The 27,092-nt window shown below is 39.6% G+C and overlaps 1 protein-coding gene across 3 annotated transcripts in view; it reads left to right on the plus strand.

Annotated features, from left to right (window-relative positions):
- RAPGEF5 (Rap guanine nucleotide exchange factor 5) overlaps nt 1-27,092 on the plus strand; it is a 164,994-nt gene that overhangs the window by 120,601 nt on the left and 17,301 nt on the right. For all 3 annotated transcript variants that reach the window (XM_050891459.1, XM_050891461.1, XM_050891460.1), the window contains 10 exons: nt 6,369-6,447; nt 8,562-8,706; nt 10,649-10,746; nt 11,538-11,568; nt 12,507-12,585; nt 15,603-15,752; nt 18,449-18,546; nt 20,337-20,459; nt 21,656-21,834; nt 25,169-25,259. In XM_050891459.1, the coding sequence (XP_050747416.1) occupies nt 6,369-6,447; nt 8,562-8,706; nt 10,649-10,746; nt 11,538-11,568; nt 12,507-12,585; nt 15,603-15,752; nt 18,449-18,546; nt 20,337-20,459; nt 21,656-21,834; nt 25,169-25,259 (1,073 nt within the window). The remainder of the gene's footprint in view (nt 1-6,368; nt 6,448-8,561; nt 8,707-10,648; nt 10,747-11,537; nt 11,569-12,506; nt 12,586-15,602; nt 15,753-18,448; nt 18,547-20,336; nt 20,460-21,655; nt 21,835-25,168; nt 25,260-27,092) is intronic.

Consider the following 27,092-nt stretch of genomic DNA (forward strand, 5'->3'; position numbering starts at 1 on the left):
ATATGCAGGAAGAGAAAAACCCCAAAGGATTCGGTTGGTTTTGGTTTTTTTTTTTCCCCCCAAATATAATCTGGAGGAGGAGCCTCACTAAATGTTAGAGAGAAGTGGCTGGTCCTGCAAAGTAGGGATGACACAGTGAAGGTAAATGAAATGAATTTTGAAGTTGTTGGTGTTTTTTAAATTCAGAATTCTGGCTAATACCGATAAATGTATTAACATAAGGGGATGTCAGGAGCTGACCATATGGTCATCCTATTGTCTTTGCCATAATCACAAATGGGAAATGGCATAACTAAAGAGTTTTAGAATTTGTTGTGTGTTTTCTAAACCACATTTATTTCTCTCTCCGTCTTTGTCTTTCTCAAAAAATCCCCCCCCCAACCACCAAAGAGGTCTCATTACGGCACAAAACTCAGAGTTTGCATTGATGTTTGAAAAATGCGTGTGTAGCCCCCGTTCACATTTCATGCTGCTGGAGTTCCTACACGCTGCCCACCAATACATTATACTCAGGTTCTAACATGCTTCAGGATGAAGAAGATCTTATGATCTCCTTCTATTTGGTATGTTTCTGAAAGATAAATTGAGCAGTAAGGGCATTTAGCAATTTCCTCAGCTTGCAAAGCAGAGAATTTAGAGAGTAATATTTTTAATTCAGTACATGAGTTTTCTTCCTTTTAGTCAGTTTAATTCTCTCATACTCATAGTAAAAACCACAACTGCTGTGTAGCAGGAGTAAGGGTTGCCGAACTGACACTATAAAATTGCCATAAGAGTACGTTTAACCTATGAGTAGACTGTGAATTGCAGTGGCTTGTTCATTCAGGCAGTCTTTTTTTTTCCTTTCTTTTTTTTTTTTTCCTTTTTTTTTTTTTCAGTCTCCATACAGGTTTGGTCTCCTCCAGCAAATCCTTGGAGAAAGCTGAATAGCTACTTTGCATGAAGCGGAAAAAGACTTGCATTCCAGTACTTTATCTATATTTTCTTATAATCCGATTTAGTGTGGAATACAAGTCTGAAAAACCCTTAAATCTTTCTGTGATTCTTGCACAGCCATTCACAATGGATTTGTACAGTGCAAAGTGGAAGAGATTTGGGTTCAGAGTGGTGATAAGTTTAAAAAAACCCCACAGATTACTTGTTTTTCTTTGCAGTTTAACAGATTACACTATCAGTACCCTCTTCCCAACTAAGAGCACTTCACAGACGATCTGCAGATAAAGGAATATAGAGTCTATATGCACAGAATCTATATGTTTATACTCCTCTGCATAGAGGAAGTTACCTTTTGTAAACCATGTAATTATAAGAAAAAAGATTGATGCATTGCATATTTAAAATCCTGTTGGATACCTTTTTTTGCATAGCTTTATTTTTTCTTAATATTTAAATAAGCATATAATGGAAAGGAAAGAACGTGGAAACAGAAATGCTATGGAGTGGGAAGAACAGGGTCTGAAAAGTTCAGAAATGTTTTTTCTTTTCAGAAACTGAAAAGTTTCTCGGAGAGAAAGGGTATGATCTGGTTAGAGAGGTAAGTGGGCACATGGAAAGCAGCAGGGAATCCTCTGGATTTTTGAAGTATGTGGGAATATATGATGTATTGTTTATCCAAATATATGACCATTTACTGTTTCTGGGACTCTAGATCCCCTTTCCCCACCAAATACACCATCGTTGCTATTGGCTGTCATCACCTTATACATGCAATACAGTTGCAACTTCTTATGCAGACGTATTGCTGGGTCCTTTAGTTACCAGCTGAAAGCAAATGTTCCCTGGGTAATTCACATGTGTGAGAACATCCCATACTTTTATATACTTTTATATATCCCATACAGTTTATATACTGCTCTTTCTGTCCCTCAGCCACCCTGAATGTATCTTGCAGAAGGACTTGTACATCGCAGAAAGATGCGAAGAGCGGTACTAACTGCTCCCGGTAAAGTTGGTGTCCATGCTGCCTTACTTCACCTGGGGAAAGGAGGGGACATGCACAGCCCGTGAGAAACTGTCTCAGCAGAAGCTGGTGTGAATTGAGTATTTAATAACAAACAAGCACAGTGCCTGCTTTTTTATTATTTTTATGCCTATGGTACTCGCACACATTCGGTGTGGTGAGATTACTGCCTAAGGCTGCCCCCAAAGAGCTGCAAGAACAGGAGCCCCCATTGAACTCATACTGGTTCTGTTGCGTGTCTTAATGAAGCTTTAAAATGCTTGAAATTGTCTTTGAAATGAAATATTCCATAGCTGCAAGCTAACTGCATACTTTGTAATAATTGCTTAGCCAAATAAAGGAAAATTGTGAGGAACAAAGAAAAAATAGATTGATGGCTAGAAGAAAATGATTAAATAAAAAATTCATGAAGAAGAGGAAGTAAAAAAAAAAAAGCATAGGAACACAGGCTTTTGCACAAAGAATTCCCTTCCAATGGGAGCTTTTCTTTTCCAACTATTACTGTGCATTTTATTCTCCCTGTTTGCTACAAATACCAGAAAAACTTTTTCTGTGGGAATAATGGGGAAGATGGTCACAAATTTAGGCAGAAACTGGGACACAGAGTAAAATTTAAAAGCAGAGGTATGCATTTCACTGCCATTCTGAGTGGGGGTAGGGTGCAGTGTAAATAATTAATGATTTGACTGGAACTGCCTTTTTTTTTTTTTAACTCTTAAATCAACTGTGACTAAACAGAAAAACCCCAGAAAGACTTCTGTTCATAATTATCAGCCCAACTTGTAAACTTAGAGCCCTTCCTCATTCAAATTAACTGCTCTTAGTGGCCATTAGTAACAGAATGAATAATTTGCTGTGAATAAATTCTCTCATGGCTAACCTTTCTCTCTGTTTGCAGGTTAAGACCAGCAAATCATTTGTGGACATGTATTAATGTCCAAAAGTATCTGAGAAGTGTGCAATTGTTTGTTTTACAAATTATTTTTGAAGAATCAGTACACCCTCAGGTTTTGTGTCCTTGCTATTGCATGAAAAACCATTCTGGAATGATTTTAAATTACAGTGCATTTAGGAAGAAAATACAGAATATAGTTACAGTGAACAGTAGGACTTCAGGGAAATACTTACAAGCTAGTGCAGGCATTTTAAAATACGAATATTATTGTAAAGTCTTTAGGTGATGTCTGGTAACAGATATTTAAGCTAGTGAAAGCACTTTCATTGCTTACTTGTTAAAGTAATTTAACGGATGAGTGATGCTATTAATGGACCACATGTAGAATCCAGACTTTTTTGTTCAAAACATTCCTTTAGGGTTTAAATTTCTAGACAAGTTCAGAGGCAATTTGAAGAGATCTAGCCTATATACAAGCTACGGGAATTGTCATTTATGAACTTTTCTTCTTCTTAGCATTTCCTCTGCATTTAGAAGAAAAAAGAAATCACTATGTATACATACGTGCAACTTACTTTAAGTTGGCTGAGGGATATACCTTGTTTTGATTAGGTTGTTAGAAGCCAGAGACTGTGAATAGATGGATGTATGATTGAGCAAGCAGAGAGAGGGAGATGAACAGAGGGCTTAAAAACAGTTCTAAGTTATCTGAACAAACATACAATTTTAATCTTCCCTTCACTAATTTTTTTTGAGAATTGCATTAGTAATATCTGTAGCATAGTTCTTGCAAAAAATTTAAGCAAAAAAACAGGAAAACTGAAATCATAGCAAAACCAGCCTGTCTTCCCACCCCAACACTTTGGGATGCTGGAAGAATTGAAGATAGACATCTGGAAAACAGATGATCAGGTAATAAAAATAAACTTTTAAGTTGGTATTTTAACACCAGTTAGTATGATAAAGACATGCTATTTTGAACAATTGCAGAAGTTCATTGATAGGCATTGGAGTTTTGCTTCAGCTAGTACTGTAATTTCTTTTCTGAACACATGGCTATGTATTGCTGAAACTCAGATATCACCTATACAGAGTAGAAAGTTGGCAAAGTAATCTGTTGTAAATGTCTCTGACTTCATGAGGATCATTGCACATTCACATAGTTTAGTGAAAAACTAAAATGTAGTTGTTGACTCCAAGATCAGCCATTTCCAAATAAATGTTTGTGAAACCTCCAACTTTAATAGCTGCATTGTATCATCCAAAAGAAGTGCAACAGAATGAATAGATGACCTTTCAGATAGAGAACAAGCTGTTCACAATGTCTTTTCATTTACTGAGACAAAATATTCTTTTTATGCAGAGATAATACTTTCCACCGTTTTTAACAATGTTGATGAAATACAAAGAATTTAATCATTTTGTTTCTGAATGCAAGGGGTTTTAGCTATGTGTCTTTAGATCAGGACTCTTTCTAGACCAGCTGTGTTAAATGCATTGATCTAGCTAGATTTTTTTTTTTTTTTTTTAAAGACAGTGGAAGTATTTTGAATCCCGTGCTCACAGGGTGGGATGTCATTAGCTATCCATCCATGTGATATCCGCATGATATCTGGCTTTGAATGATATACGGATGAATTCTTATTGCCATCCCGCACTGCAGCTATTGGGTCAATAATTTACTGACAAGGAGATCCAAGGCAGCTGTAACTGAAATTGGTCTAAATTATTGTGAAATTGCAGCCTTGGCATGAAAAGCTGCTGGGATGCTCTCAGTTGCACACTCGTACACAAGCACTAGCTTGGACTGGAACAGATCACAAACGAATAGTGAGAAAATCAGGATACAGAAATCAGGGCTGAGCCCTATCTTTCTCATGTGAGGTATGGTTTGGCCCTTAGTCTTTGCTGTTGTAAATTCACCACTTAAATCACAACTGAGTAATTGGTACTAACTAGTAACAACTAGTTATACTGGTAAAGTATTTTTTGCTCTGCAATATAACCGGAGTTACTTCTGTTATTGTTCAACCTCTGTCCATGTTCCTGTTCTTATCTGATAAAGCAGGTGGTGCAAACCTGTTTTCTTGTTAAGGGGAACACAGTATGTCTGCTGGAATTCAAAGAATTACAGTGAACCGGAACTCCTCAAAACTTGAGGAAAATCTTACCATTTTGGGAAGAGAAAACAAAAACCAAAAAACAAACACAAACATTTTTATTTTGGGATTAAAAAGACCAATATCATTCTCTTGTCTGTTTGCAGAAAACTAAAGATTTTGTTGTTTGTGAACCAAATACAAATTCATTCCTAGATCACACATCGTATACGAGTAGTTTACTAAAATTGGAAGCAAATTTGTTTAAGAATTGTAGAATAATTTCAGTTGGAAGGGATCTGTGAAGGCATCTGGTCCAACCCCTGCTCGAAGCAGGTCCAGTAAGACCAGGATGCTCAGAGCTTTGCCCAGGCAAGCCCTGAATATATCTGATGTTGGAGATTCTACAGTCTGTCTAGGCAACCTTAGTGGTCCCAGTGGTTGACCCTCCTCACAGGAAAAAAAAAAAATCCCTTGTATCTAGACAAATTTTCCTTGGTTGCAATCTCCGATGGTTGCCCCTTATCATTTTGCTGCACACCTCCAGGAAAAGTCTGGCTCGGTCTTATCTCTACTCTGCCATTGGGTTGTTGAAGACCGCCATAAGATTACCCCTGAGCCCTCTCATCCTAAAGCAAACCCAGTCCTTTCAGCCTCCTGCTGTGTGTGGTAACGGTTTGGAAAAATCCTAAAACTGGTGTGGCATGGGAATGAGGAATGAGAAAGTTACACTGAGATCTGAACTGGCAGTGCCGTTCGTCCTGACAGCCTGAGGTGCTACAACTGCAGTGGGTAGAGATGGTCTGTTAGCAAGTACCTTCAGCCCGTTTTTGTAACACTGACAGAAACCAGGTGGAGAAAAAACCTTCCATAATGTAATTAAATAAACCTTAGAGAAAACTTCTCAGCACTTACAGTGGTACCCACAAGACTAATCAGCTAAAGATTTGAGTATATTTAGTCCATGATTCTCAACTAGTGTGCGTAGATGTTAATCACAGTACATGGCAATCACAGTTTTCTCTCTCCTATTACTAAAAGCTTTTCTTCTGAATTTCCAGAACTTAGCTGGTGGAAAGGTTGCTTTGCATGCAGCAGAGCCAACCAGGATGGTGATGTTTTTGATAAGGACTCTTTCTTACTGATTCCTGAACTGTGGCTTATTTTGTGCGTATTTGTGCTTGTTGATTCTTTGAGAGCTGAGGATGTGCTTGATAAATAAAGGACCTGATCTCTGCAGTGGCAACATATTGTTAACTGTTTGAAACTTAAAGTTTGATGTATTCTGTATGCTTTGGACCTTTTTTTTTTGGGAGGGGGTCCTATTCCTGCCATGCACACTAACAGGAGTAGATACTCTCTTCCTTCTCTCAGTAATGTATTGTACCTTGGGCTTTTTTGTCTTCCTTTGCAGAAACTCTCCTGGATGACTTCCTTCTCACGTACACAGTCTTCATGACGACTGATGACTTGTGCCAAGCACTTCTGAGGCAATATCCTTTTATTAAGTGTTGTAGTAACAGGGGTCACACACTTACACCTAGGTGTATCTACTCTCAAGCCTTATATCAAATGTAGTAAATTGCATGCCTGGGATAATTAGTTTTGCTCTTTGCATATTGGTATTATTGAAGTACAACCCCATGTGATTATTTTGAGGTTGCATGTAAAAATGGTGAGAAAAGAGAACAATTGTTTAATATTTACTGTGGCACGCTTAGAAGGTGGACTGCACCTGAGATTTTGGCATCACACCCCAAGAAATGCACGAACAAATAGGAGAAACTTCAGAAGAGAACAATGGGAATTATCAGTATTCTAGAAAAAAAGACCTACAAAGAAGGATTGAAAGAATTGGGATTGTTTTACTGAAGAAAGGGAAACAATAAATGGGACAATCTTTCAGGTGCCTAAAGAGGAAGGGAAGAATCTGTTCCCATATTGATGCCAGTCGGGACAAGAGGCAGTGAGATTAAATTGCTGTAAGACAGTTTCGTGGTAGATACTGGGAAATATTTTTTTTTACATTAAGAAAAGAAACACTGGAGTGGAAAATGTGAGACAGTAGAATCGTTGATGTTGGAGAATACTAAGAAGGAGAAACTAGAAAATATATTCCAAGGATAACATAGGGTATACTTCAGCCTCTCTTAGGGTGGACTAGTTAGGGTGGACTTGGATGGACTAGTTTAGCTGATCTTTCAAGGTATCTTCTTCTCCAGTCGAATTTTCATAAGGTTTTATGATACTTGGAATTGAATTCAAATCTGTAGCTTCCCAAAGTTCAGGTTATATTGTTTTCTTAACTCAAATGGGTTGTGGAGGAAAAGATTCAAACGGGAAACATTAAACCCAAATTTGGATATGGGTTCCCCTAAATGGCACATGCCTGTAAAGAGAGAGAGAGAGAGAGATACATTCACCTATTACAACATTTAGAATTTGCATAGCTGAGGAATCAATAAACAGAAGATTCCTGCTCTGAAGTTGAACGTACAAAGCTAAAGCTGCCTCTGAATAGATCTGTATCCAAAACATACACATTTGTGTATGTGCATTCTTACTTCACAAGAATGCTTGGAAGATGTTTTGAAACAGATGCCTAACTCATAGCAACAATGCAATCCTTATGTGTGCTGTTTTTGTGTAAAGATAAATAAACCTTTATAACTGTTAGAAAATAACATTTAAAGTGGGGTTGAAACCTATCCAGACTTATATGTTAATTCTTAGAATACCTATATCCGTGTAATACATTTCAGAATACGTGAAGAGAAAAAATGAAAAATAAGATTTTACAATCTCTGTTCCTTTTATCATGTGATGCAGTATATATGTCTAACTCATTATGAGATAAAAGAATTTTTTTCTTGTATTTCCAATTACTTCCATAAGCTGTAGAGCATTGTTTGAATGAACTTGTAGCTATAAAATGAACTTGCTTTTCTTGTTTTTCTCTTTTCTTTTTTTCCTCTTTACCTTTTGTGGTGAAAACATCATCTTTTTACCTAATAAAAGAAAGAATAGCGAAAGGACCGGAACAATGTACAAAGTGGGTATCTTCTGTCATTTGGTGTTTCTGCTTTGTGGATAGAGAACAATAATGGAAATAGATTCTTTCACCTTTTTATTATTTTAATAGTGTTATTTCTACAGATAGTGTAATTTGTGCAGGGAAAAAGAAACTGACTTCCTCTGCTTGGGTTTTTTGTTGTTGTTAATGATGCATTGTCCTGCTTCCCACAGACATTCACATTGGCATCAGTGTGCAGAACAAAGGTTCATTCCCAGTTCTGCAGAAAAGATATGACTTAACATTGTATAATTCCTTTTGAATTGATTTTACTTTTATAGAGTCGCCTCTCTAATCTATAACGGAAAAAAATCCTGTTGGCACAGAGGATGAACTGGCATTTCTATTACTGAGAATTTAATTCCAAAAAGTTAATGAAACTCCTAAAGCTCCAGATGGGATAAAACATTTAAAACTGAGCAATGTAGTGAAAAAAATCTTTCATTAGCAAATGAGATGATTGCAAAGTCTTTTCCATCACTTAATTTTTGAGTTTCAGCGAGACCTTATTATTTGTTCCTTAACCTACTGTACCTATTGTGCTAAGAACCACCAAGGGAAAGAAGATGACTCTGATGTGTCCTGTAGGAAACGAAAAGTCTTGCATTTGGTGTCTCAGTGGACTTCTCTCTACAAAGACTGGTTACACGAAGATGAGCACTTAAAACAATTTTTGAAGGTATCAAAACACTTTCTGATGCATTTCAACATTGTTTAATTAACATACTGTGTCTAAAAAGCCCCAACAGCAAAATCCATAAAGCATAATTTTTCATACTTAGATTTTCTCCATGAAATCTATGATACAAAATGATTTACATGTGTCTTCCTTGAATGCCTTAGAGATAGTCAGTTTGAACAGAAAACCTGTCATGTCAATACATTCAATGTCAAAAACGTTACATTCAGATATGAAACTTATAGAACTCCATGCTCTCTAGAAAATGGGAAAAGTTAGGAAGGTAAGAAATAAAACTACAAAGATGTGGAGGTTCCTTGGACACACCGGTTGTGTCTGCCAGAATAGGGTCTACAGTTGGTATACAGAGGATCATGGACAAAGAGAGAGTTTTGAGGTCCTTGTAAGAGATGCTACTTTGATTGAGGAATGAAATGCTATTCCACAGTGTTTGTCAGATGCACATGGAGAGCAGCACAGCTTTATGTATTTTTAATAAATAAAATTATGTCCTTACTTATTAGCAAGGATCTTCTGACCTTTCTGAATGAGTTCCAAAAGCTTTTATAATTCCCCTGTAAATTTGCAAATAGCCATGTCATTGCTGACCCAAGATCCATCTGGTCATTGATTCCCCCCCCTCCCCCGATTAAAAGATGAAAGTATTTTAGGAGATTTTGCAGGATCTTCCAGCTTTTCTGATGAGACTCTTTGTCTGCAACTGGAGATCTTCTTAAGGGACTTTTAGTTCTCTTCAGTCATTTGCCTAAGGCAAAGGGATGAAACATGGAACTAAATTTGGAGAAAGTCTTGAGCTTCCTTTTTTTTTGGTTTTGTTTTGTTTTTGGAGTAAGACACACTGCATATGGAAGCAGAGACCTTAGGATTTTTGCTGTTTGATATTATATGTGTAACACTGTACTGCAAAGGGGACATCATTCCAGCCGTCAGTTAGGTTACACTGTGTTGCACCTATCTTGATGCAGGGCTTGTCTTTCTGGCCATGGAGGTGTGTGACTGTGTATTGTCACACAATTTCTCTGCTTGAGGCTTCTGTGCAATATTAAACAGCAGTGATGTTAACAATGGTTGAAGTTAAATGTGCGAAAACAATATATAGGCTTGTAGGCCAGAATCATTCATGCTGAAATTTATGAATGTAGGAGTGTTAATTGGGCTAAAGCAAACCTGATGAGTCAGCTCATACATATGATCCTCACTTGCTTGGAAGGGAAAGAAAATGATCTATGTGCAGATTCTGAAAAAATATAGATATAATATTTCCTACAATTTCAGTCATGAAAGCCGATTCAGTTTATTTACCTCTCATCTGAGGTAGTGTCTTTTACATTTAAATGAGGTTCCTGATTGATGATATTCAGACAATGCCTCCCCCACAAATAAGAAGTAGGGTTTATTTATTTATTTATTTATTTATTGGTTTAGAACTATGAGTATGTTGTTATTTGTTTGTGAGAGACATCAGCTCAATTTAAAATGCATGCAAATGTGAGGAAAAGTGAAGGAGAACATTCCCCATTTTAAAAGTCTTAATCAAATGAACCTGTTTGTTATCATTTTGCATAAGTGATGATGGTGTAGTGTGTTCTCATGCTTCAGAATGTGTTCTTCTGACCTAACCCAGATTTCATGTAACAGCCACAAGTGTTGTTTTAAATCTTCTCGTTTGTAGACAAAAGAGTGTCAACATTTTGCCCTCTCGCTTGGTGATGATACAAAGAGTGTTTCTCCAAAGGCAAGCTGGATATTGACCAGTCTGGAAATTTAAACAGGAACATTCTCTCCTTATGGGTCTTGCATGAATATAATGATGACATTTGTTTTAGTAGGCTAGTGCCTGAATTGATTTAGACCGCTGGTGTGATGCCTCAGATTTATGTTTGAGTTATCAGATGTTTGCAGATACTGTTTTATTTTGCAGACGATATACAGGAATGTGTTAGATGATGTGTATGAATATCCCATTCTTGAGAAGGACCTGAAAGAATTTCAGAAGATACTTGGGATGCATCGTCGTCAGTAAGTATTGATTATATTTGTGATCAAGTCTCCTTTTATTTAGAGTGTAATTTATTTTTGTTGTCATCTTCCTGTAATTCAGTAAAGATAAAATGATGAGTGATACAAGTACTATATTCATTTTTACAAATCATCTCTTCTTTAAACTAAAGCTAGATTATTCAGTCTTCTCTGATGTTTATTGGGTGGTGTCTGTGGTTCAACAGTCAGTCCCATCAATTTTGGTTGGGATGACTTGCAAGTAGAGCGATGCTTTGTGGAAAAGCTGGCAAAATTTCCCTCAGAAGCTGCAGTCTGTGACTTCAGATGGTACCTTCGTTCTCATTCTCTCTCTGCAGTCTGCAGTACTGAGAAACAAATCTCTTTTGCAATAGTCATCTCAGGGTTATTATTTTACTAATAATTATAGTATTTGTAAAAGATATTTCCTTGGCATGTTTTTCCAACAAATGGAGTTTGTTTCCGGGGTTTGGCCGTTGGGGAAGTGGAAAGAGCTGTTTCACCTGAGGGTGACCCTGACTGCTTACCCTGGGGGCCTGAGCTGTGTCTATGTTCTCTGGCAGCTTGTGGGCTGGCAGCATTGCTTTTCACTACATCGATTGTGCAAGTCACGGAAAAGTTTTCTGGCTGAGCCAGACGCCCTTAGCTTTCCTTGGAGGAGCTCTGCAGCTATTCTGCAGTGACAATTTAATGTTAAAAACTTTCTGACGTTGTGAACTTTGTAATGGCTAAACTTCCTTTTCCTAAGCTTTGACTGGAAAGAATAATTTGGATTTTCCTTTTTGTTTCAGCACTGTAGATGAGTATTCACCTCACCGAAAGGTAATGCAAACCTGATTGTTGCTGTTTGCTAGATAACTTATCATCTCACTGTCTTCCCCTCTGCCCACTTCCCTCTCTTTTCTTGGCTTCTCGACTGAAAGTGACTGGTGGCCAAAAACATGACAGAGTACATCAGTGAGGTTAGACGTGCAAAGTTGCTTAAGGAATTTTTTTTTCTTGCCAGTGCAGCCTGGATATCAGCTGTGTGAGCTAACCTGCAGTGGCTATGACAGTATTAGCATCTGAACAAGATGCTCTGAGATGTCAGAATTCAGGAGAGGCCTGGGAGCGTGTCCCCACTGGGCTGGAGAGATGTAGCAACCTAGGCAAACCAGGCTGAGCACAGGCATTGACATGGATGTCAAGTAGACAGAGCAAAGGGGCGATTTGTTGTGACAGGGACAGAGAAAGAAAGAGAGGAACATGAATCTGTATATTTAACCAGAGGGAGAAGATGCAGCTGGAGAAAGTTGGCGTACAAACTGCACAGAGGTGAATTGCTGTGCTCGTCAAATTTACTGGGCTGAAGCTGAAGTGTGTAATAAGCTTAAAATATTACTGCGGAAATGGGGAAGGCAGAACATGAGATTGTAGTGAAATTGCTAAATAGGCTGATTGGTACATAGGAAACGTATATAAGAATAAGCGTATAAGAAATGGGCTCTGAACATCACTACAGAGGACCTTGAATTGTGCAGGCTGCTTAGCCTTGGCATGTCCTGCTTCCTCCAAAATCCCCACCTTGGCCATTATTTAGTAAGGCAACTCGCAGTTTACTGATCCAAGAAAGGGTGGGTGGATTTCCTATAGAGAGACCTTTTGGCCAGACGTATGGGCTGAATGCTGTTCTGTGAATTACTGCTTTGTAAAGGGCAAGGATGCAAAGAGTCACTATTGTCTCTTTTTTTTTTTTTTCCCCCTCTCCCACTCCCTCACAGAATAAAACCTTTTTCCACCAGTTCAGTCTAAAGGAGAACTGGCTGCAGCACAGAGGAACCATGAATGAAACAGAAGAAAGTAAGTATGATTGAAAGAGTGGAGAAAAAAACTCCAAAACTGCGAAATTGTTTCTCAAGGGCTGCCCATAATGTAAATTTTTTTAAACTGACATACAGCTTCTGAACAGGACCTTAGGGCCACAAAAGAAGAAAGGTCTGACTGTGTAAGGTTACCGTCCTGCCTCCTGCTTTGCAGGGGTTCAACAGTGACACGGTATCTCAAGGGGTTTTTGCCCCATCCGCTTCCTCCAGCAGCCCTGTGGCAGAGCTGTGTGCCTCCCAGGAGTGCTGGCAGCCCACCCACCAGGCGTTACTCCTGCTCCATTTCACGCTCTTGGTCTCGTGACCTAGATCTCGGTTGCGAAAGGTGAATGAATAAGCTTGTCACATGAAACGGGCCAGGAACTGCTAACTCTGGGAACCCACCTTAGTTCCTTCTCTCCTCGAAAACGTCTGCGTGTGGAGTGCAAGGTGCTACTTCACTTTAATGTCAACCATTTCAAAATGCAATTTCCCTTCATCGCTACTAATGCAATAACACAGCGAGGCTGTCACCCTCCTGTAATGGCTGTATGAGGAAGGAGGCAGAGGAGGATAACACCGTGTACACAAGCAGAGAACAGGCAGAAGGACCTCCTACCTGGAAGTCTTGCCCTTTGACGATATATCTTCGTTTCTCACTGGGAACAAAACTCCGGAAGTTCACTTGGGAGTCAGTGTATTTTTAGTGCTTATTTGTGACAGAATAAAAACTGAGCTCCTTCAATGCCAAGTCTTTCCGCACAATACGTGCTGCTGACAGATATCCTCTTTCCGTGGTTCAAATATAGGTTTATTTGAGGTTTATGTTATCAGGGCTGCTTCTAAAAATGTTATTTCCAGATGAGAACCTGCACACTCATTCTTCTTAAAAAGTTGGACACAGCTCGTGGGTGAGTGGGGGGGAAGTGTACTGGCACCAGAGAGGGGACAGACTGTGTGGCCGTGGGGACAGGAAGGGCAGGACGCAGCAAAGCCAGCTCTGACTGGGTTAAATTGCTTTTATCTCACTCCTTGAGAGCATGAGCCGTGGAAGATGATGGGACTGAGGGAATGAAATAGCAAAAGCGGAGTTGGGGAGAGGAAAGACAGATGCTGAGGGCGGGTGTCTAAGTTGGTGTGATGGAGTGCTGCCAACTGATGGTGTTTGTGGAGGATGGGTCTGTCCAAGCTGCACCATGCCACTTGACCGAGGCATTTTATCCCCTAATGTAAGCATTACCAGGGCTTGCGGCCCATGGCCGCTTCCTCCCACTGGCATTCCCTCCTGCATCTCACAGAGGAGCAGCACAGGCTCCTGGAAGAGACGGCATGGTCCATGCCAATAGATACCACAGATAGGAGGTTGGAAAGGTGCATGGGGGAACAGGCTTTGGGAGAGTCAGTATGATGGTTGGGCTTGAGGACCTGACCTGTGGGTTGGTTTAGTTCAGTGTTAAACAAAGGATATGTCAATAGCCCAGTTATAAATTAACATTGCTGTCATCGTCCCCTCCCAAATGACAGAGAGGAGGAGATTTCAAACAAATTCACTGTAAGCAAGTTGTGTTGCACTCTGCATATGGAGCGCAAATATTCCTGTCAGATTTTTTTTAAATTTATGCTTCTACCTAGTAATTTAGAGTGCAATTTGATGTCTCTATCTTTTCATGAGTTATGTCCACTCTGAAGAGAGATCCTGCCATAGGATGAGCATCTGATTTACTGTCTGTCAGCAGAGACAGGTTAAGAAAAAATTATAAAATCAAATAACTTTTCTTCCCCAAGGCTAAATGTTAAGTTCCTCCTTCCTTCTTATCTTCATTTTTTCTTTACTACAACACAAAAAAAAGATGTTCTCGAGGACAGAATTCTTAACTGCTTCTGGCAGTTAATGAAAGTGCCCTGAAGCCATGAAAATTTGTAGGACAAGCAAAGAGCTATTGCTACATACATCTGTCAATAAAAATAATAATAAAAATACAGCATTTCTGGAGAAGAAAAGTTTTGTCTTATACTGGCATGGTAGCGGCCTGTCTACAATAAGAAGTGCTAGAGTAGAAGGAAATGGAAAGTTCAATTAAGCACTGAAGCAAGTATGAAACCAAGAGTTGTGGTGATTCTTATTAGCAGACATTGTAATTTCTGAAATATTTATGCAAGTCTGCAGCTCTGTTTCTTCCCTTTTAAGTATGGCAGCTGTATTTCAAAGAACTGGCTACAGCAAACTCGGCAAAAGATGTAAACCTAAAACTGTGGCAAGCAGAGAGAGCGTACATCCCTTTTTGTAGCAGAAACAAAGTACTAGCTGAGCTGACCGCAGCATTACTGCTGGGAATCTCCCTGCCAGAGCCGAACCGACTCATGGACTTCAGTGGAAATGATGAGCCCAGGGAATTTCTCCAAACCAGTCCCTTTTATGTGTGCTGCAAGTGATTCAGGGAAAGAGTTGTCAGAACTAATTGCATGGCTCTTTGGGCAGCCTCTGCTGGTGCTCTGGCAATGCAAGTAGTTTAGATGTCTAGACAGATAAGCTGGCAGGAGTGGTTGAAGACCCGGGAGTGCTGTTCTTGCGAAGCCTCCTGTTCCAGGTGGCAGTGGAGGTTCAAAGTAATTTCTGCAGCGGGTGTGAAATATACTGAAAGGATGGTGATTTATCTGAACCTAAAAGGAAGGGAGAAAAGATGGCAACAGCTGAGTTTGCAAAGGTAGGCAGTAGAGGAGGTTGTCTGTGACAAATCCTCACGGTAGGAAGTCTTAAATAGGTATTGCTGTGGGGGTCTCTGTTTCCATTTGCTTGCCCCTCTCATTTTGCAGGGAGAGGAGGTGGGAAGAGGGGAAATGGTGATGTTTATGCTTAGTTTCATGTCTCTGTGGGTCAGAGTGCAGCAGCCACCCTTCTGCAGCCACAGCAGCCAGGCAGCTGAGGCATTGCCATGTTTGGGTCTGCGAGATTCTCCTCTGCTCTGTTCAGGTGTCTCTGCCTACGGCTGAGTGTGTCTTTCTTCCTTTGTGCAGTTTTCTGCCGTGTGTATATAACGGAGCACTCCTATGTCAGTGTGAAAGCTCAAGTATCCACTTCAGCTCAGGAGATACTGAAGATTGTAGCAGAAAAGATCCAGTACCCGGAGGAGGAGTTGGCACTGGTGACAGTCACGTTCTCTGGTGGTAAATAACTTCCCTTCATCTGATTACTTACCTTTTAGTGCATCACGTAAGGGAGGGCTGACATTTTCTGGTGCAAGAATACAGCTGTTCCTGTGCGAGCCCACAGCTGGATGACCACAGGAACAATGAGGACCTGCTTCCCAGAGAGTCGTTTCCATGGCAACAGCTCATTCTTGGGTACCATCGGATACGGCATCTCCTTGCTGGGAAGGGAGTGCAAAGGACTCTCAGTCTCCAGCAGTATTGCAAGATTTTATTTTTCCCCACAGATAAATCTCCAACTTTCGCATTTAAATGAATTTGGAAGGCAATGAGGCATGTTTTGCTTTAAAAATATAAAAGGGAATAACAAATACTATATGTGTGGCTATTTCCTCATTTACGGCATGGGTAATGAATATTCTCCAGCACAAAAGAGGGAGACATATATTTGCACAGTTGAGATACTGAGAGCAATCTAAGCAATATTTTGTAAGCAGTCTTGCTTACAACTGACATTTTTTGCCTATTATTTTAGTGTTTCTCATTGAACAGACAGGCTTATTGTCTTTTTTAAGGAAGACCAGACTGATTATGGGCTGATACTAGGGACCAGCCAAACCCCCAAGATTTTCTTTGATGTCTGGCAGGTCTCAAGCTCTTTGGTCAGATTGTTTTGCTCATTGTGGTATCTTTTGGCTCTTATGGAATATAAAGGAAGCAATTTAACTAGGCATGTAGAAATGCGAAGCTGGATCTACAAAAAGGGTCTAAGAGTGTAGAATATCTCGGCCATAATCTCAGATAACATTAGTTGGTGTCAATCCCCTGGGACTAAGGATGCACCCTTAGAGATATAGCACTCATTGCTACTTCTTTGTCAGTCTAGTTAAATGAAATATACACAAATGCTGGCTTGTTCTGTTTATTTATTTGATTCAGAAGTGGAAGGTCACAGTTTCTTCCCCCACGCTGAGCTCAATAACCATTTTTTTGCAGGGCATCAGTGTGGGTGACAAGGAGATGGTGCCCTGCTCTGGCTATTGAGAGCCTGGGCACGGAGCAGCCACATGGGAGCATTACACGTAGGTGTACTGGCCAGCTGGGCCACATCATTTGCAGTGCACTCTTTTTACCCTTGTGTGTGCCCAAACTCGCCTCCAGTGCATTTTACAGCACTGCAAAATCACTGTGCTGCTGTTGCTTTTCAGGTCTTGCGCTCCTGTTCAAGAGCAGGGCAAGTTTTGCTCTGATAGCAATAAATCTGGTGCTAACTGCCTACTTAGCTAAAGAAAACCAACAATTCATAAATAATGAAACACACTATTATCTTTAGACCACACTGGTTCCCAAGAAAGCCACAGAATAGAAGTGGTTGCCACTTGACTGGTCAATAAGAAACAATAATTAAAATGCAGGTACAATAGGACTGTCATTTGTACGTGACCATTGTAACCCCTAAAATGTTATTTAGTCATGTTGCCTGAATTAATTCGATATACCACAATTTCAGTATCTTTGTTCTTATGCATTGTCACTCCTGTGCTGTGAGCAATAAAGACCAGCCTGGCACACTTTTTTTTCTTTGTTTTTTTGCTGTTTGCATGACTCAGAACTGTCATCTGCCATCCACTTGGAGGGCAGCAGTATAAGCATTGGAGAACGCATTTTTATTGTACTCCTGAAATGAACAAGCAAGCTCTTTTTATTCAAAATTACCTTGGAAAAAACATACCAGTAGTTCAACATAAATGTATCTGGTGTCAGTGTGAGCATGGATAAGAGGGAAAACAGCCTGAGATGATGTTTGGCTCTCAGACTCCTCCTGGTCCTGCTCCTCCATCATGGGCAATGAAAAGTCCAAAGCAGCTGTCAACATGCTTGTAGTGCTTTTGGGTCATTGTAATCAAATCTCATGTGTCAGGTCTCCAGAAGATTACTTGGAGCCTGCAGGAAGAGGCAGTTTTCCCAGGGCAGTTTTTTAGCTGTGTTCTGGGTTTTGCTTTATTTTTCCCCACACCTTTCTCTGGTGCATCCAAGATTGCCCAGAGCTGAACCAGTACTCTGGAGTGGAGAAAAAAAAAGTCCTTTCTCTTTGCTACCAGTTTGGTGAGTCCTGCTCTTTTATTCAGATGTTTCCTAAATGAATTACTCTAGGTCTAGAGGAATTTCTGTAAATACCATACTATAAAGGACTTTTCAGCTCTGCTCCATGGGGTGAATTTCATGGCCTTGGGATCCTTTAAACTTCTTTTCCTGTCGAATGGCTGTGGCTACTGATGACATCTCCACCCCTGCTCTTGTCTGCCAGTGACATGCAACAGCTCAGTCTCTGGAGGCCGAGACACTTTGCTCTAACAAAAGTCACTACATTTACAGTAGATACACTGGGTTGAAATGAAATGTTCTATAATGCATAGGAGGTTAGACTAAATGATTTAAGGGTGTCTTTCTGTTCTATCCTATGTGAAGTCCAGGTTGGAAGCAGATGCTGCAAGTTTTTGTCCAGCATCTAGTCCAGCATCAGAGATATCTCGCCTTTATTGTGCCTGAATAGTGTGGAGATGATGGTCCCCACAGGGACTGGGTTTGATGCTTAGTTACATTCTAAGAAGTTGATGTGGCTTTACAAATATATTTGTAATGTTTTTCTCATATTTATATACAGCTTCTACTCCTTTTCTGAAGCTTTTTCGTTCTGTTTTCTGTTTTTACAGAAAAACATGAACTACAACCAAATGACTTGGCTATCTCAAAATCTTTCGAGTCATCCAGTCGTATGTTTGTCTACCGAAAAGATCTGACTGATTCTTTGGTAAGGATCTGTATTGTGTACTTCCCATTTTTGATTTGTCTGACTCCAAATCAAGAACTTAATATTTCTGTCAGAGGGCCTTTTCAATACAGAATTTATTGTTTGCTTTCTTTGTAAAGCTTACTGAGCTGCTCTATACCTGAAAAAAAAATATCTTGCATTAACAGCATTTATTTGATTGAACAGTAATGGAATTTGTTCATCAATTTCAAATAGACCAAAGCTTCTGTACAGCTTAAATCTTTCAATCTACATCAGCCTGGAAAAGCTGACTTGTGCTTGTACAGGACTGGATGGGATGAGGATTATTCAGGGCCCGTGTGACTTCCCGGTCCCCGTCCCCCCCCCGCCTCTGTAACACTTAAAGTGGCTGGTACATAATCATACAAGGTGATGGACAAACTCCATGGAATTACTACGTGTAGAATGTACAAATAGATGTCATGCGAGTTCTACCAAAATTACTGGGCATCATTGTGACCCCAGTGTTGTGGCAGCTGCATGGTCAGTCTGTCGCTGGCATAAATTGATGGTGGTATGTCCTGTTCCCTTCCTTCTGTCTGTCTGTCTCTCCATCCTCTTGCTGGTGCTGGGGAGGGGAGTGAGTCGAAGGGCAGCAGGTCTCTCATTCCCTCTGTCCTCAGAAACCAGGATTGCAAACTCTCTGCCCCCATGATTTCCCAGAACCTCAGTGAGGCAGGAACAGTCAGACACTCAAAGAATTACGCTTTCAATAGTTTTCTGCTAATTATGCAGATGTTTCGAGGAAAGCACAGAGGCGGTATCGCAACTGACTTTTATGTGTTGTCAGTACCGCTAGGATCTGTGCATTCATCCTAGGGATGAGAAATGTCTATTTACATTTTGTTGGATCAATGTGCCCCGAAGAGCTGACATGCCGCTATCATTGTAATCTGTCATCCCCATTATCTCCGGCTTTCTAGCCACCTCTAAAAACACGAATATTAAGAGAAGGTTTCCAGTACAGACAGGTGACAGCCAATCTAGTTTCATTAGTTACATAATAAAAATCACAAAACTTGCTGTAACTGTCAGAAATATAGCACCAAAGTAATGGTTTAACTGATAAGAATAATCTTTCATCTTGGCAGATGGTTCATGTGCCAAGTTTCAGCCTGATGAGGTAAAAAAAACCCAAGAGAAATGCAAACCTTTGAAAATCTGAGCTAATCATGGAAATGTCAAATGACCCCTAACACCAGCAGTACCAGTGCACTCCACAGTAATATGCTAAGTAACTTTTATGAATCAGGACCCACAGAGTTTTACTGTTTGTTGGTGATTACATTTGAAGTAGATTAATCATAAAATGTATGGATTTATGTTATTTGTAAAGGTGGATTGGTGGGCAAGTTGTGTGTATTTATTCTAAATCCGTTGTGTTTGCAGAATGATTCCTTTATCTTACAATACAAAAATTTCCTGGTGTCTTAATTCAGATTGTTTTCTGATGGTTTCAGGGATTTTATTTTCATTATGCTGTCTACTTGGTCAGTGTTTTATATTCAAGGTTTAGAGAAAGAGAGAGAGAGGGAGAAGGCCTAATCCAATAGCAAATCATTGATCCTATTGACCCATTTCCTGTTTCAAGCTATTTATTAGATAGGCTGTAACTCCTTGATTCTGATTAGTGGGGGGGAAAAAGCCCTCAGAGTGCACTTAGAGAAGATTACTTACTCAGCTCTGTTTGGTACCTTGGTCCAGTAGCTGTTTCATTGCAGAACTTTGGCATTTGCTGAGGATTTTTTTGCTCTTGGCTGTTGATTTAGAACCCATTTGCTGAAAATGAGGAATTGCAGCAAAGGTCTGTGAGAATTTTGGGAATCAACACCTGGGATCTTGCCTTAGAACTAACAAACTTTGACTGGAGCCTCTTCAATGCAATTCATGAGGTAAGAAGCACCACGTCCACTTCCAGGTATATTACTGTCATGCAGCATTGTGCCATTATGATGCATTTTGGAGCATGAGTATTCCTTGATGCTCAGTTCACCTTCATGACAGCATGATTTTGCAGCTCTCAGTAGTGGCGGCATTGAATCAGGTCCAAGAGTTGCAATTCTTGATACTGAAAAAATTTGTCAAGGGTTTGTAACTTCCCTGTGCTGGGGCATCTCGTATGTTCCCTGTATACCTGGTGGGTTTTATTGAGATTTGCCTCAAGAGAGTAGACAAGCATGATTATTCTCGGAAAACTTTCTGTGTGAATATGTTATGTATGCAGATTGTCCTTTGCACTCGATAATGTTCCAGTAAATATAGGACTCCACAAATAGCTTTCCTTGATATCACTTTAACCACAAAAGAATTCACAATTTCAGCAATCTAGATGGTCACATTACTGTTCTTGTTAGGCTTCAGTGAGATAAAAAATACTGAGCAGGCTTTATAAAATGGGATAATGGCCCACTTCAGTGCCCATTGGGTTGTTTCAGTGACGTTGATAGGTTCTGGTGTGAGCTGCTGAGTAAAATACGCAGTTAACAGTACAAAATGTCACTTGAGAGTATCATTCACTGAAAAGCGTGTTGGCTTTCTGAGAAAATGAATGGGAAATACCCTTGCTTCTCATCAGATGCTTTCCTTGATCTTTCATTGCAGATTCTTCTATTCAGGTTAGACACTTTAAATCTAGAGCTGGTCAAGTGGGTTTTTTTGCACAGACATCAAGACCCACACCTCTGTTGATGAAAACTTGGCTATTTTTAGGAAGAAGTTTGAATGGAAATTTTTCAGATTCTGCAATGGTCTGATATAATTGCTTTTTCATACTGGAACAGAAGCGATGAAATGCAGAAAGAGACAGATTGTTTATGTCCTATACCTGGCTGTAGCCAGAAGTGGAACTGCAGGAAATCTCACAAGATAAGCATGTCTTGCAGGACTTCGAGTCCACCTGCCTACTGTAATAAGCCTCTAGACTTTGCTAAGCCAAACCTGGACCCTGAATCATTTGTGATTTGCTCATGGATAATGAAAAAATAACCATTTGTAACCAGGTCTTGTTTCAAAAACATCTAAATAATTCAGAATTCATTTACATTTAAATTGTTTTTATATCCCTAATAACGTTGTCAATGTCTTCCAGCAAGAGCTGATATACTTCACGTTCAGCAGACAGGGCAGTGCTGAAAACACCGAGAATCTCAGTCTTCTGCTTCAAAGATGCAACGAGGTCCAGCTTTGGGTTGCCACTGAGATACTCCTCTGCAGCCAGCTCTGCAAACGTGTACAGCTAGTCAAAAAGTTCATCAAGATTGCTGCCCAGTAAGTTACTAAAGTTGCAACAAAAATCCTTGAATTCACATGCTTTATTTGGTGAGAAGAGAAGTAGGTGCAAAAGCAAAGAAAGAAAACTAATTTGTCATCCTGTGTTTCAATAATGTAGTAAGCATACCTAGATAAAACAGTCCATAAATAACAACAGCAAACACTGGCCAAAAGTAGATGTGGTAGAGTCTATGCTGCTCAAATCTTCCCCAGCAGCTTAGCTGCTGTATCTGCAGCGTCAACTGCAAAATCCCTGATGGTGCAGAGGTATCTCCTTTCTTAGCAGAGATAACCTGAGGACCATATTACAAAACTATTTGAGCAGCAACACAGTTATTCACCAAAGACTACACCGAAACCCGAAAACTCTGTTATAATCTCGAAAGTCCTACTAGCTGCAGTAAGGTGTTGCCCCATGTAATCCTCTCTGGAGTACTCTTTTATTTATTGGAGGGGGGGTTCTTCATTAATTAGATTTGATGGTCTATTCTTGCACTATTACTAAATAGTGCTGGCATTTATTCTATGCCTTGGAACAGAATACAAATGTATACTATACCTAGAGAGTTCTTTTCTCTGTAATCACTCTTATTTTAGAAACCAAGGAAATGAAGCAATTTAAATATGTGCAACCATTCTCCTCGCCTCTCTCTCCGCTTGTTGGTCTTCTGCAATATTTGAATATGCATGTTCATGGAAAATGCATAGTTTGTTCCCTTCATCGACTGGGTTGATTTAATTTGCAAGGCACTTACATAGAAAGGACTGTTCTCTGCTGAAGCAGTGCCTTTGGTGAAATGAATTCTTCTAATCTAATCTAATCTAGTGTAACTCATAAATGGGATTTGATTTAGTTTGCAAGTTGTATGGTATCCAGTAATACGTTCATTTTCTGCCGTATCAATGGCCAAGTTTGGTCCAATTACATCAAAAACAGTTGATCTATGTGCCTTGCTTGCACCACAGTACCATTAATTTGCATTCCAGGAAAAGTTTAATCTCTGTCCTGCATGAATAGGGATATATTTGTCACCAGACTAAAATGTTGCTCTATTTGAATTAATTCCATCTCTGTTAAGTGAAAAGTCAAAGTTGTGGAGACTAAATACAGTTGTCAGTAAACGGTAGGCTCTCCCAGTGCACTGCGGAAGCACCCATCATCATAGCATGTAGATGGTGAAATAATGGATACACCAAATTAAGTGTGTATTTTGCTTGGGATCTTTTTTTAATCAGAAAAGCCGCTTTCTAAAAGAAGACATTGTCATATCTCATCAATTCTGGAAGAGTTGATGAAAGAGGAGTAATTAGGATGGAAGGATGGTGTGCTAAGCACAGGACTGTCATCATGAGGCACAAGCCAAGAAGCTCTGATGTTTTGTTTATGACTAAGGCAGAGAGGTAGGGAGCTGTGAGCAGCTCTGACTGCTCCCTATTCTCTGCTCTCAGATTTGGCCAGGAATCTGTGTCTCCTGACTTCCACCTTATCGGCAAAGCACCAGGACTAAGATCTCTCTCATGTTCAACATTTGTGTGCTTCACTGTTGAGGAGCACCTGAAGAAAATGGAAGGCTTTTACACAAGTGTGTCAATACATAGAAGGGAGACAGAGTTTTTGAAACACAGATACCTACACTTCTGTTGATGAGCTAGTCTAAAATAGAAAACAAGTGATTTGATAGAGAAAATGAATTAGCATGTTGTTAGAAATGAACATGTTGAGGAGTTAGAGAAACAGGTCAACATAGGGTTAGAATAAATGGATTACAACAGCAGCCTTCTTGCTTCCCAAGCAGCGGCCGACTGTAAAAGATGTACCTTCTCTCTACAGTTCTTTGTGAGAAATGGGCCCATCCAATAGACTGCTTATCCAGGCTGCGCTGGACACCTTCCTTGTTTTGGAATGAATTACCTTTGGGAGCTGCCTGACTTTAATGATAAAAGGAGTCTAAGCAACAAATTTAGGATTAACTTTTAAGACAGCTGAAGTGAAGTGAGAAATACACCGTCTCAAGATAGTACACGGCAATGAGTGCAAGCTTTATAAAACTTGTAACAAGTGCTGGCGAGTTTCCAGTCTAAGGCCTTGGCATGTACTTTTCCCTGATGATAAATCCCAGTGAAGGCAGTGGATTAATTCCTACTTAAAATTATCTTAAAAGAGGATTCTCACTCTTACACACGCATGCACACGTATGTTTATAGTGGTCTTCAAGAATCTGCAAGAGAAGGGGAATCTTTTTTTTTTAAAAGGGCTCAATATTTCAGGATTTCAAATTTCCTAATGGACTAAAAATAAGCAGGGTCTGATCGTATGTAGTAAAATGTCAAAGAATAGAGGTATCAAGCAAATTCCATAGGGACCTGTATTGGAACCAGTGCTAACTGCAACTAATTTATAGGGATATGTAGACTGAACGTTAATCAGATTTTCAGACAATAAAAATGATGAGGGATTGCAAATGCATTGGAGAATAGAAAAAAAAAGAATGATCTAAGGAGTCTAGTGGCATGTGCAAACAACAGTAGGATAAGATTTAATTTAGATAGATGCAAAGTAATTCAGCTAGGGAATGCTAATACTGAGCTGAAGAAATAAATGCATGATTGTAAAGAACAGTACTGTGACAGAGGTCCTTGGCTGATAATAGATGACAAATTAAAGGCAAGGACAAAGTGTGATGCTGTTCCAAATAAATAATTTGATATTTGTTTTATACTTGCATAGGAGAAAGGTGTAAGAACTTAGAGCCAAAACAGTAATTATGTTTCTCCTTCCCTCTCCACTGTCTCACTACATCTCCTTGGAAAGAAGGAAACACATGAGAGAAAAGTTAAAATAAATTACAAAGAATTCAATGAAGGATAATAACAGTATGGAAAAGTAGATTGCAGGCCATGACCACAAAGAGAAATTGAAGGAACCAATAATGTACAATTTACAGAAAAGATGAAAAAGGGGATGAAAATATTTATAATACAACAGAATAGAGGTCAAGGAATTATTCTGTATGGTAAAGGACAGCTGAGAGTAACTTGAACATTGAAAAGGGAAAATTACTTTTGACAGCAAAGGGGAAAAAATAACCTGCCAACAACAGGGTTGTTGAGACAGTGGAACATTTGCTAAAAAACTTCTTAGAGACCCCATCACCTAGACTGCAGGTGGTCATGAGAGGACATTTAATGAGTTCATTATGGGGAAGATGATTGTATGTTAGTTCTGAGGGTTGAAATAGGAGTCAGTAACCTAGGATACCTGTGCATTCCATTTATCTCTGATTCCGAGTACAAAAAATCAGAATACAACATTCATATTTTTATTCCACAGCTGTAAAGCCCAAAGAAATCTGAATTCGTTCTTTGCTATTGTTATGGGTCTCAACACTGCATCTGTCAGCCGGCTGTCTCAGACCTGGGAGGTAAGATGCATCTTTATATCTTTTAGACCCTGTCAAAACCATTTCTCACAAAGGTTGTATGCTGGTGAGTTACCTTTTCTTTCTAATTATTGGTTTTTCGTGCTAAAATCAAACATGGAGTGACTGTCGGTAGAGAAACTTCTCTGTGACCTGAAACCTTAGATACACAGCTATTCAAATAAAACTAAATGTGTCCTTCCAGAGCTTTTAAATAAGAACAAAGCAAGGAGATCTTACCCTCTTTAAAAAAAAAAAAAACAAAAAAACCCAAGTCTGGTAAATTATCCTAGCATTTTAAGTAGGTGTCAGAACAGAAAGTCTTATAAAGGTGGCTCCAAACAAGCAATACCTTATTATGGAATAATTTCATTTAGAAAAAATACAAAGTAGAAATAAACCCTCTTTAATTCTCCTTTATGAGCTCCTTTGCAGCTGCTCATCTTGAACAACAAAGTTAGGAAATGGGCCATGAATAAGGACCATACTGGAGAACAGAGATTATCTGCTAAAGAAACTACCGGTTGCTAGACAGAGTGTGGGATGTTTAGAGGAGGGTCCCACTGGGATCTGTGTTTATATTGTGCATTTTTTTTTCCATCCAAGTAAATTATTGAGTGGTAGTATCTGCAAACTTACTGTATCTGCTGATGAACCAAAAATTGGGGAAGGAGTAATTTAGTGTGATGGGGTGAAGCCTTATCCCTCCCCTGTGCCCCCGACACCACAAGCGGGCAGTACTCAAAAAATATCAATCTGGAATACAAAGTGACAGAGAACAGCTGTGATCTCCTGCCTTGGAGGTACTCGTGAGCACCAACAGCTGAAACCAAACGGCCATCAGAGACTTACAAACCTATCTAACACTGTCCAGAGCAAAGTCTTCCCCCTTAGCTGGAGTCATGCATATGGAAACACCACTGCATATGTCAGTGGCTTTGCCACGCAGAGAAACAAGGGCAGTGACTGCTTCTGCAGGGAGGAGTTTACAGGGACTCAGATAGGCAAGGAGAAGCTAACTTTAAATAACAGGTAAAGCAAAAATCTTAGAGAAGAATACATACCTGAGGATGATGGTACAGAAACCCCTTGTCTCTCCTATTTCTAAAACGCCCCTCTAGGGAACATTTGCCCTTGCCTGCTCTGGCGGGTTGCCTTAATCCCGTTCCTCTGGGCTTTGGTAGGAGAGTGGACGGGACTAAGTATTGTATCAAAGGCACCTGGTGGCAATGGTCTAGATCTCTCCCACACAGAAACACGCAGAACTCTGTTGTGTGGTGAGACCTCTGGAGATCATGCGCTGCTTGTGGACTTCTCTCAGGAAGAGCAGAATATATTGCTTTTCGGAACAAGGAGTGCATCTGCATATGTATCGTTGTAAATATGTCACGTTTCTGTGTGTAAAATATTTATGAAGTCATGCATATTATTTTTATTTGTAAAACTTTACTGCACTGGAAATTTCAAAAGCAGAAGGTTATTTGCATTAGTAATGGGACTTATAGAAAGTAGAGCAATGCTTATAAATTAATTATAATTACTTACACATGTAAATGAAACCACCTAAAATTAAGCAACCATTTAGACACGAAATTATATTGGCTCTGCACTTGAATTCTTAAACAAGTAGTATGCTCCCAAGCATACTCTTCTACTTTTTTTCTACAGTGTGCAGTGTTTTAATGAGCCTAACTTTCCCTGATTGAAGATATTAAAAATGTGCAACTGCAATTCCATGTTCAGTTATTTTAGCATTTTAATCATACAGCACATCCGCTTAATCTTAATTGTTCTAAATCTCTTTTCTCTTGGTACTGTCACTGTGGCTGTCAGGGT

This window comes from Gymnogyps californianus, chromosome 2 (genome assembly GCF_018139145.2).
Source record: "Gymnogyps californianus isolate 813 chromosome 2, ASM1813914v2, whole genome shotgun sequence".
Taxonomy (NCBI): Eukaryota; Metazoa; Chordata; class Aves; order Accipitriformes; family Cathartidae; genus Gymnogyps; species Gymnogyps californianus.